Here is a 12,383-nt window from a genome sequence, read left to right as displayed (position 1 = left end):
ATGCTTGTTGTCATTTGCTTTCTTTAAAACAGTATCACATTGCTTTGCTTCAGGGGTTCTGGAACCGGGGTTCCGTTTTTTCGAAATAAATCTGGAAAAAAAAAAAAAGAAACCGAAAAACACTTGCCGGTGAATAGTTTGTCAATTCGGATTCATCCAAAAAACTACGAATTTCAAGGTTAAAACTAGCAACAAAAAATACGAAGCTTTACAACTGAACTTTATAAAAGCGCAAGGTCAGTGGCTCTGAGGAGATTCTACTTCAGTTTCCCTTGAAATTTTATACTGGCAAAAAGGGGCTTGCTTTTTAGCATGTCGAGGTTCATTGGGGAGAACGGGTCGTAGTACCCGGACCTTTTTTTAGTTTGTTTTCGAATTTTTTAACTTTACGCAGTAAAATAAACACCGAATTAAAAAAAAAATAGATATAAAAAAAAGAAAACGGTTGACAAACGCCGAATTCACAGCGGAAAATGAACTCTGAAAAACACATTCTGAGTTTCACGAGAAATAAACTCCGAAAACACGAAATATTACTTATAAGTGGTCAAGTGGTCAGAGCGCGCTTTTCTGTAGTTTCCCGGGGACAGCCTTGATGCGAGCTTCTGGCGAATCCGTTCGGATCAGTGGACGCCGCCACCGGCTCCCGCGTGGGTTCCCGGCCGTTCGCGATGCGCGTCGTCGGCTACCGTGGCCTCGCTCCGCTGGGCGCGTGCGACGGCGAGAGCGCAGCTGCTTGGCCAAGGAGCTTCCTTCCGCACTTGCTCGGATGACCAGCCGCTTGGCCTTGCCGCACCCGCTGCCGCTGCGAAGGCCGGCTTCTGCCGCTGTCCTCAGTCCACAAAACGCGCACTTCTCTGCGCACGTGGCCGCAAAGTACGTGCCAAATCATAACGGACGGTCACTCATGCCTTAGAGCTTCGTTCTCTGCCAACTTATACAGTCAGATCTCGCGATTACGGACCCTGTTAATATGGGCATCCATCCGCTATGTAGTTAGACAACCTTTTTGGGAAAAGCATGCATTTCTGTGACGATAATAATACCTGGAGAAGAGGGACAAGAAAGAAAAAAAGAAACATAAATCTCCAAACAAAACTAGATGACAAGTGCGCGACCGAAAAAAATCCTCCTGGTTCTGATATTGATCCAGGGACCTCTTCATTTCCAGTGGAGCGCTCTACACAACTGACCTAACCACTATACTTAGACGCCAGTAGAGCAAACGGGTTTTATCAGCTGCCACCAATCTAACACCAACAAGGGTGAATGGCCTGCATGTTTAAGGTTACGATGATAACGCAATTAATGCAAAGGTGAAAACGAGCTCGGCAAGAGTGATACCAGGACCAGCGAAATTGTGTGGTCGCGCACCAGTCACCTAGCTGCGTTTGGAGACCTGTGTTTGTCCTTCGCCTCCCTTGTTCCCATTCTCCAGAGATTTTTACCGTCATTCTTGTCCAGCTCGTTTGCATCTTTGCATTAATTTCATTATCATGCATTTTTGTACGGTCGTTATGAAAAATTCTAATTTTGGGAAGTTTTTGTGAGAAACGGATGTGCCTGTACATTAACGAGACAGAACTGTGCGCGCAACGTTAGACTTTGCAAGTGTAAAGTTGCTTCGAACAAAGCTTTTTTCGTTATATTTTAAGGTAGGCAAAGGAATGGCCACTGGAAAAATCTAAGAGCGAGGGACCTCACGTATCGCATAAAGAATCGGAGATAGAGCCTGCTTTGCTTTGGCTTTTCTGTAGAGTCGGCACATGTATGACTTGTTCAGCAACAAATTCATGACATTTTTTGTCACGACTGCGGTCACCAAACCTGTCATCAGGCATTCAGTGTCTCTATAAGCCGAAGTGGAAGTTCATCATGCAGCCGAACGTGTTGAAGAGAACGCAAGAAAAAACGTGACGTGTTAGTGTGGAGAAACTGCGCACACACATGGAGACTGGATGGCGCGAAGCGGCCCTGTGTTTTGCAAGGTAAGCCCGTGAATGCTCTGCGGATGTCTTACATGTCGGTGCAATCTTCTGCGGTTGCAGTGTAAATGCGACTTTCTCAAAGGTTGTTGGAGTGTGAGACGCAGCAGACGGAGCACGCGGAAAACATATCAGTGGAACCCCGGCAGCACCAAGCGGAGTCCTGGCACCAGGTGGCGGCAAAAAAGAACCAAACACTCGGAAGTACCTAAACCCGTTGCGGCAAAAGAGTGCTTTTTTCTATGCTTTTCTGCTTTTTTCTTTCGCGCACTTCCTCTCCAGAAGTCCGGAGCGCGCTGGTTTCACGAAGCAGAGCGCCGGTGTATGTCTGAACAAGTAATGTTTTACCCCGTCGGGAGTAACATAGAGGCACTCCAGTAAGAAGCTCGGTTGGCACTACATGTCCAATCAGTGACGACACGAACGCTGCCTCTCCGTTCGGCTGGTAGTCGGCCTGTCGACGTTCGTTGCTGGAACCTAACCGACAGCAGCATAACACATTCTGCGTTAAAAAAAAAAAAAAAGTTATAAACGGAAAGCTTACATGTTGATGAAGATTATCGGCTCGAGGGCAGCAACCGTTCGCGCTCATCAACGACCAAGAGCAGGCACATTGTTCACTTTTCCCACCGTTACCCAAGAGCAAGGAAGAACCCTTCTACATAGCTCAAACCCACAAAGTGTCGGAAAACTGACAGGTGAAAGGGAAACGCGGAATAGGATAGGAGAGCATTTGCGAATCTACCCCCCTCACACACAAACACACACACACACACACACACACACACACACACACACACACCTCCCTACCCATAGGCATGCACAAATATTCTGCAATTGTCAATGAATTGAGCCAAGATTACAAAGCAACGAATTAAAAGATTCGGCAGCCTGCATCAAAACTTTTTCGCAAGTTTAGGGATCATAATCGTCGTGATAAAACTGCTCTGATGTCAAAGTCTTGAATCTTCCCATGATAGATATTTTCAAATATTCGAAAAAAAGAGACTAGGCATGTGTGATCATTGCTTCAGGAGGACATCATTACCGGATATAAGCATGAGGTGCAATTGACAGACAACTGTCGAAAAAATTAAACTTGTTTTGATTATTATCACAAGTCTGAAGGACACACGGGCAGCTTTGGTTATCAATATAATCAATATAATCACGGCAAGGTAAAATTTGTTCAGGAGGGGTGTGTATGAGAGCAAGTTGCTCGCCGTGTTGGTGGTGGTACCTCGTGGAAGTTTCACGTCGCCTATACTCCATTCACCCTTAAGCTGAAGCTAGAAACGCTGCCTTCTGCGCGAGGTCACTGACTTCTCCGTGCTCTCGTTGCGCGTGCCTGCGCGTTCATACTTGTCTTAGCAAGGGCAGTAACCTTTCTCCGAAGGCGGAGCTTCGAGTCTCAGCTTAAGTGTGAACGGAGTATAGGTTAGCCTAGCACGTGTCGCTGGCACAGATCTAGACAGCACCGGCTACGCAAGGTATGAGGTAGTGCACCGTACGAGGGCGCTGCGTTCGCTTCGCTTTATGTGGGAGGTGACGTCGCGCTTGGCCTTACATCGGTGGTGACGTCAGATCGCGCGATGCAAAGCCTGATACGGGGAGTGTCTCACGCTGCGGGCGGTGACGTCAGCTATGCCACCTGATGCCTTTTCGAATGGCGGAGGTTTATCGCCCATGGTATATGTACATCTATTGGCTGCTGTGCGAAATCATGACATCAAATACCCGCTCCACAACCGTTGGTGGATTATGATCTGCCCCGTGACGTCGCGGGATCACGTGGAAAGCTACACTTAGTCATTCTAGAGCTAGCTGCGCGCGCCAACGGTTCGCTACAGCATCGTGTGAGTCTTATTTACTCCTGTTGCCTGAACTCTCGTTCATCTTCTCGAGGCTCCGAGCAAAGGTGCCGGTGTGAAGATTAGTTCATTTGTTTATTTTTGTGCTGATGAAGAGCTGATGCCTTGGTAATATTGCACAAATAGTGCGATTACAAATCAGTCAAAAACAAGTAAAATACAAAAAAAAATAGTTAAAAACGTCAGTATCTGCTGCACAACGGGTGCTACAAGTGCTGTATGAGGGTGATAGGGCTAATGTAGATGATTTAATTAACCAAAAAGTAGGAGAAACACAAAACGTTTCTTGGAATGTGAACATGAATGGACGACGTGAGATCAGCGTTAATCTGTAAAGGCATTTATACAATATATTATCGCTCACGTCTTTTTGAACACAAAGTAGGGCAACTGCGTCGCTCTAAAAGTATCATATATTTATATTAAACTGTACGAGGAACATAATGATCATAAAAAGTTCAAAAGGAGCTTTTTATAATACTTTCTATCAACACTTGGTTCGCACGCCGAATACAGTTCAAGAAAGCAAAGGAGAACTCCAGCTTGGGCCGAATTAAAGAAAAGTATAATTTTGACATGCAGAATGACGTGGAGAACTTGCGCGTAATACTAGAAATAACACCCAGGTTACAAAAAAGAGTCAAAAATGGTAATAATAATGGGTACCTTAAAGAAACAAATGAGAGGTTGTATATACAATTAGTGCAAGTATCGATCTCTGCGGCACACCCGAAAGTAAAACATAAGGTTGGGAGTACCGTGTCCAGGAACAAGCAAGAAATTTTGTGGATTAGGCAAGTAATCCAGAAACAGTGCGCAAAGCTCTGTATAACGGATGATTCACAAAGTTATCCTGTATTTGGGCTAATTTTATGTTTTAAAAACATTTGACAGGATGTTGAAACAAATGAATGCGTAGGCCTTTTCGAACGAGCATAGCAAAGACACCGGCCTTAACTTGTCACATCACACGTTTTTACAATTTTATGCACTGGCATGGCTATAAAGTATATTCAAAGCGAAGGAAAAGTGAGGGTTGATAGGAGGTTAAAGTTGTGCCTTAAGATCGGTGTAAACATTGGGGAGCACCTTTTAACAATGAAAAGATTGCATAATCCGGATTTTGTTTTTACTGCGCTCTTGGCAAATCTGAGTAATTATAATAATTATGATTAAGTATAATTAAATATGACTCAGCCTTTTATACGTTTTATATGCCTATGCATTGCCTGCTATGAGCTGTGTGCTTTATGTTTCTCTGACTTGCGTGTAATTTTTTTGTTGTTGTTACGCTCGGGCGCAATGGTTAACGCATAAACTCCAACCCTTAAATACATCCTGTGTTAAAAATGCGCAAGATAATAGGAAGAGGCGTGCGTCATTTCGGATTACCCGTTTTAATGTTTTCACATAAGGAGAAATTTCGGAACGAAATAATTTCACCCTGATTTTTGGTTGACACTTTAGTCTGCATCTTGCTCGTGGCTTGTTTTCTGCTTTGTGTTCATGTTGTGGAAACCTAGTTTGTTGAACTGAACTGGGAACAACCTATTGAGAAAAAGAAAAAAAAACAAAAAAAACCTGGTTGGTATTGTCGAATCTGCTATCGGTTGAGTGTTGTTGCGCAAGAGTGTGACGCTCCCGCAACTTTTTTCAATGTCAAATGTTTCAAAAAGTTGGATATGTTGTTGAGGTACTAAGAAGAGGATACAAAAATAAATTTAATAAAAATAGAGTTTAAAACACTCTCCGTCGAATATATTGTTATGAAAAACTAACATTTCTTCTTGGTGGCAGGTGCCCAGAGAAAAGAACAGGAACCTGGAAGCTCCGGTACAGATATTGAGGGCTTGAAGAGGGTGTGTGACGATCGCATGGGCGAGTGTAGTCCAGGGACTCATGCCATAAAGTGCAGCATAATCGGTATGCTGAAAGTAGCACCACCTTGCACTCCTGATTTAAAGCAAAAAAGAAATATAGGCACATTGAGCTTTTTGTTTCTGATAATATTCAGCCGCTAATGGAAGCAGGAACACATATATTTTTATATTTGGGTTTGCTTTGTTTCATTTAAAACCTAAATTTTTCAAAGAATTGACTGGTGTTTAGCCATTGGGGCGATGCTGCCTGCTTACAAATTTTATCATGGTAATAACAGCACATAAGGCATGAAGCGTAAAACATCTGCCGGCCGCTGAAAAAACAAAAGAAAAAAAAAACTAGGAGTTGACACACTTTTTCTTGTAGCTTACCGTAGTAGCGATATGTACACATAACTGCATTTCTTCGATGCTCCTTCAGCTAATGCAAGCTAAGCCATTGTATGCATTCATCGTAATTCAAGGTACTGGAATACGACCTAAAGTGTCTAGGAACATAATCTTGGGTAGAATAATTAAGATAGCTATAAGGTCTGGAAAGCGAGGAAGTCGAGAACAAGGAAACACGCAGCACGTTTTTCTTCATTCCAGTCACGAAACGGTGAGTCTCCATTAAAGCCTCAGCAGGAAGAGCCTCTTTTTTTTTGTTCCTTCGTGCCATGAACCAGGACCGAGCAATTCGCCCTAAAAGCGGAACAACTAGCAAATTAATTCCGTTTTCAATGCAATGTAAACAATGTTTCCGGCATAGTTCATATCTATATATGCGAAGAGCAAGTTGTCTGCCTCTTGCGCTGGGGTTGCAGTGACGTCAGAACGACACTGAGTTCTGATTGGCTATGATTGAAAGGATAGTGGGTAGACCTCAATGCTAGATGCCTTCAGGTCTACCCACTATTTTTTTCCTCAATCAACCAATAAGTGTTCGGTGTTTTGACATCATCGCAACCCCCTTGTTCGAGAACCAGGCGAACTTGCACTCCGCAGAGTTGCGAGGAGCTTTGGAAACGCAGGGTGTGGCGAGTCTTTGGCATTCTGCCGCCGCTGCCCTCACCCAATCAGATTGCTGCAACGGGCAAAGAGAACGTTCGACGACCATTCACGAGGCAATGAGCGCGAACAGAATTAGTCACACCCTTCGTTTTTTCGAGCTGTGAGTGGCAACAGGATTCCGCGTTTTCGGTAAATACAGATAAACCCCGATAATTCCCTTCACCTTAATCCGGCTTACCCGAATCGGAACCCGCACCCCTTTCCCTCTCTTTCCTTCAAAACAAAAAAGAAACAAACGAGTTTGAACTACATTTTGAAGAAAAACTTGTTAAGATTCACAGGAAGAAAAAACTTTATATTACAGTTGTATATTCTACCCATCCGGAACACGCCGCCCATACCGCGTACTGTCCGCAAGGCTGCTTCATTCCTTGAAAACAAACACCTCGTCTCGTTTCTTTCTCTTCTTCTATTATCGATACGGAGACGTTCTGCAAGTATTCATCAACGCGTGTGTTCCCTGGAGGTTGAGGAATTTTATCTCCGTGCTCCGTTTTCTTTGATATAAAGCCCCCATTGTCAACGACATTTTGCCTGGAACCAAAATTCATTAAACCAACCACAACATTGAATCCAAGGGAAAACATAAGCCCCGAAAAAATACCCTCGCATTCGCAAAAACAAAAATAATAAACAACAAAGACACGACACCCTACTCATCGCTGACACAACTAAGCCTTTGTTCGCTCTTTCGAAGTAGCAACTGCCTGCTGCAAAAGGGGGGTTTTGCTAATTCATTCTCCTATCTTCAACGAAAGCCATTCCCCCTGTGCAATATCAAATCCATGTACTGTATTACTCCACTCCTTGAAGAGGGCTCACCTCAGTGAAATTTAATTCGGGACATTTTAACGCACAATGCTTAATTGGATTCATCAATCTCCAACTGTACAAATCAAATTGGCATCTAGGAAATAGAGGCTTTGGATAAAATGGCCCTGTACAAAATGATTTCAAATGCTAATGCGAGGAAAAAAGTCCCGCTTGATTTTTTTAAAACTTTCTGCGTCTTTGTGATGTTTTTAGTAAATTGCTATATTGAAGTTTGATACAACACACGTTCATATGTATATTACATTGCATTAGATAATCTCGGAATACAAAGATATTTGAGAGCAGGTAATGCAGGTTCCTTCTGCCCAACAGTCCATCGAAGTCAGATAGAATCGTATGAGATAATGAGCTCGTGTTGCTACGCGTAAGTTCTTCCCCAAGAGCTCGCAATTTTTGGAACGTGAGCATTCGTGGGCGGGCTTTTAACAGAGATGATGATGTTAGCATTCTTGACTTTTTAGAAACTTCATTACCTTCATTTGGGGATGAACAAACGGTTGAATTCATCTCGCAACAATTAATACACAATTATATAAGAATGTTTATTTGCAAAAACACTAACTGGTGTCGCAAAAAAAAAAACTTGGGTGACCCGCAAAATACTTTAAATAAAGTGAAAGGTCTTTAATATACGTTAAAAAAAGTTGACGATCGATTACATGACGCAAGGAATCGCCACATATTAGGAAATATCCCGAGTAAAGCAAAACAACATTATATTTTAAATCTGGTGCCCGAGTTCACAACAAGTTAATTTTCACCGCAAAAGGTCTGCCGTAATCTTTTACCATTGAGAAATAAAATAGATTACTTTACCGTTAGTAATCAAACCATTGCCGAACCGAGAGAAATGAAACGAGTTCTATTATTGTTATGCTAGTTTTTAGTGTCGCTGACAATACTTCAGTGAAGGTTCATGATTCAGCGGCAAATCGACCTCTTCTGTTTCCTGCTCTGTCGGCCACGGAGCAAATTGTTTTGCTATTTGTTATTAGGTATATACATAAATAAATCCTCTAGGACCTGATGGAATTCCCAATGCATTTCTAAGGCAGTATGCTGAGTGGGTGTTAAAATACCTTGAAGTGATCTTTAATACTTCGTTGACTCACCAAAATGTGGCGTCAGACTGGTTAACAGCGAGGGTTGTCCCAGTCTATAAGTCTGGATATACGCGCCTTACTGAAAATTGCCGTCCAATCTCCCTGACTTGCGGATGCGGCAAACCATCAGAGTATATTATGTAAGAACAGTCGCACAATTTTAAGGAAATTTCAACCGATATTCATGGTAACGAGCTTGACTTTCACAGAAGGTTACCTACGTCCACACAGTTCATTGAAAAGAGCCACGACTTTGCTAGATGCATTTACGATAGGAGCCAAATAGACTCTCTATGCTTAGATATATCAAAAGCTTTAAATCGGGTCCCTCAGGTTCAACTCCTACACACAACAGTCAAGTTCGGTTTCAATAAAAAATTATATATTGGATTAAAACCTATCTTCAAAACAAGACGCAGAATGTCGAAATTTATCACGGGAGATCAAACGTTGCAGCTGCAGGTTCCGGAGTCCCACAGGGATCCGTCATTGGACCCCTTCTTTCTTTGTAATAGGCTAACGATATAGCTAACGACCATGGGCCCGAAATCACAATGACACAGACTGTCCGTAGATGAATGCTTAACTCATTTTCGGATTAACTTGCCTAATTACCAAGTAAAGTTAATTGCATTTAAAAAATTACAAAGGGTAAAACGTTGATGATAAAACATAATTGGGATAAAGCTGTGTTCTCAATGGTAAGAAAAACATCATTGCCGTTAGTTTATGAATTTTATTATCGTCCTCTAGTTAAAGGCGACCACTTTCAAAGCTCGGGTGTTAAGATTCTCAATGATCTGAACTGGAGGAAGCATATCGATCATTTGTGTTATGTCACCAAGTAACAACTGGCTTCTAAACGCAACCTTTAACCAGCTTATATATATACATCAAACAAACTTACTGTATACAATATTTTTTTAAGACCGAAATTTGTAATATGCTTCAATTGTTTAGGACCCCTTTAGACCCTACCAGCTTAATAACCTAGCGCAAGGTCAGAGAATGGCAGCGAGGTTTATTTTGGCAGAGTAGAAAATATCCAAATATGTAAAAAGCATGCTTGAGGTGCGCCTCGTGACGGCGGAAAACTGCCAGCTTGAAGTTATGTTTATGCTAAAGATTAACTTATGCAAGGTTATTGAGCTCAAGTACATATTCACCCGCCAATCTAGATTTCACAGGAATGGCCATGCTAAGCAGATTGTGGTAGAAAGAGCGAACAATTACACTCTTCAGGACTCTTTTTCCCCAGGACTGCTGTCAAGTGGAAGAACCTCTCTTAGGATTTAATTAATTTTACACGCCTTTACGGTTCTATAAAAAGCACACTCAATCTGTCGAATGAATCGTAATTTCCACTACACCAGCATATCACTTGGTAATAAATTCCTAGGGTTTCATATATTGTTGATGACAAACAATGTTTTGCTATATTGTTGGTATTGTGGTGAATATTAAAGGATATTTTTTGTGTGGGATTATTTCTTAATTAGTATTTCATGTTAACAGTTTACGTACATTTCAGTATATCTTTACTGTATTTTATTGTTGTTCGCTTTTGTTTTTTGGCTGCGTTAGTGGACTAGTATTACGAGATGAAAAACAACGCACAGAAAACAGGACAACAGGAGAGAAGCTCATAGAATACACAGCGCGTGTGTGTTTTATATTTCTCTCCTGTTGTCCTTTCTTTTGTGCCCTGCTTTTCATCATGTCTGAATACCAACTGTCCCAACCCACCACATTGCTCCAATTTACTAGCATTGATAGCTTTGTTCGTGAATTGTACGAGGAACATTCTTTTTCCAAATATTTGGGTTTCGTATAATTTTGTATAACCATCACCCATGTAACAACCCGAAATGGGGTTATCAGTGTCAATAATATTGTATCAAAGTAAAATTTTCAGTCGGTCGAAATACCACGATATCGGCCGTCTTATGTGCAATCAAAATAGTGACATCTTGCGAAAATCTAATCTTTTCTCTCTGCCGTGATTTTAAATTAGCGCGAGAACACATTCAGATAAAGGACATTTGGTAAAAAATATTACGTGCTTTCGATAAGGTGTTATAAATTACCTTATTACTCTTTTCCCTGCTTATGTAATGTGTTACAGCCAAGCATTACTTGTGACATACTTATCTATGTCTATATATTTACTTTTCTCCTTTTCAAAATAACTAGCCAACGCTACGCCGAAAGTTCGATTAATATACAGCCAGCCCCCCCCCCCCAAAAAAAAAAAAAAAAACCCAGCTTTTTTAAGTGAAAAAATTAATTGCACATTGCCAAATGCTCATTTTCCACCCAAATGTAACGCTAGTGGTCCGCATCAGATGCCAATCTTGAACCGGTAACGTTCCTCTTAATGAAAGTTATCGGATTTTCTGAAGAATTCAGCGGGAAACTGGGGCCCGTTGTCAGTAAATAGCGCCATTCAGATTTATGTATTCGATGTCTCCTTGGGCCCCCATTTTTTCCCTTTAAATTGTCAGAAAATCAGACGTAACTTTTGAATTATATGACGGTTACTTAAAGAATAAATTTGGCACATAGTTTGGACCCCTAGCGCTACATATGGACGGAGAATGAGTGTTCGGCGATGCGTAGTTTATTGTTACGGTGAAAGGACATTTTTTTATATTTCTGGGTGGACAACCTGCACTTTAATATCGCTAATATTTCATAACCCCAAAATTTTTTCCGCACATTTTATTTTATGTTTGTCCAGTTTGAATGAAGTAGAATCAATCAGTTAATCTGTGATACAATAGCGTAACATTCAATAGGGACCATCTTTCGGGATCACTTTGGTAGGAGCCGTTTTCTTTGGGAACATTTTGTCAGGGATTATATTGCCCGGATTACGGTGGAAGAAGGGAGAGAGATGTTGGAACGGAGGCCAGAAACGGTATCGAATTCCGCTCAGGCTTCACGCATCTTCCGGCGGGGCACTGTCTAGCCCGCAGTTGATATCGGACCCCCCGCGGCCTTGAAATGTGTGCACAAATGAGGACACTTTCTCGAGCTCCTGTAATGCTGTGCCACCTCACGGTGTTTGTCTGGAATGGGAGCGAATTTTTGCTCCCATTCCTGGGAATGTCCTTCTCTGTGTTTAAGAAGAGGACGAATTTGATTAGTCAGAGACAGTGAAAAAGAAATGAGGATGGAGGCGCCGGCCGCGTGGAACGCAACGATTATGTATATACGGTATATAAAACCTTGTTTATTTATAGGAGCGGACGACCAGTCGTTCCATAACGTTACAAATTTTGGTGCCGAAACCCGGGATGGACTCAACGAAAAAGGTCTTTATTATCGGACCGATCAACCGGAGCTCACGCAGTGTCCTAACGGAAACTTACGGCGAACCTTCTACAAGCAAGGGTGCTAATCTTTAACGACTAACTTTTCTCGATGAACATAATGCAACGACGAACAACGTTAACGCAACGTTTCACATAACTTTGAGAAAATCTTTCTCAATACTAACAACTTAAATTAAAAAAAAATGAAACGTCAAAAGATTGCGTTTAGGAACAAAACGACGAACATTTGAAGTTATATTGATACAACATTTTCAGATCAATTGTTATTCACAAAACTGAATGAAAGGACTGAGCTCTTGGAAACTTCTCGGCGTCGGCT

At 41.9% G+C, this 12,383-nt stretch overlaps 1 protein-coding gene across 1 annotated transcript in view; it reads right to left on the bottom strand.

Annotated features, from left to right (window-relative positions):
• Window positions 1-12,383, bottom strand: part of LOC8024779 (nose resistant to fluoxetine protein 6) — a gene marked incomplete at its 3' end in the record, with an annotated part of 108,382 nt that overhangs the window by 68,970 nt on the left and 27,029 nt on the right. The window contains exon 4 of the mRNA XM_042292867.1: window positions 3,348-3,369. Coding sequence (XP_042148801.1) covers window positions 3,348-3,369 — 22 coding nt within the window. The remainder of the gene's footprint in view (window positions 1-3,347; window positions 3,370-12,383) is intronic.

Source organism: Ixodes scapularis, unplaced genomic scaffold, assembly GCF_016920785.2.
Source record: "Ixodes scapularis isolate PalLabHiFi unplaced genomic scaffold, ASM1692078v2 PGA_scaffold3__209_contigs__length_174095766, whole genome shotgun sequence".
Lineage (NCBI taxonomy): Eukaryota > Metazoa > Arthropoda > Arachnida > Ixodida > Ixodidae > Ixodes > Ixodes scapularis.
The sequence above is the reverse complement of the archived record's forward strand: the minus strand, read 5'-3'. Positions and strand labels throughout refer to the sequence as shown.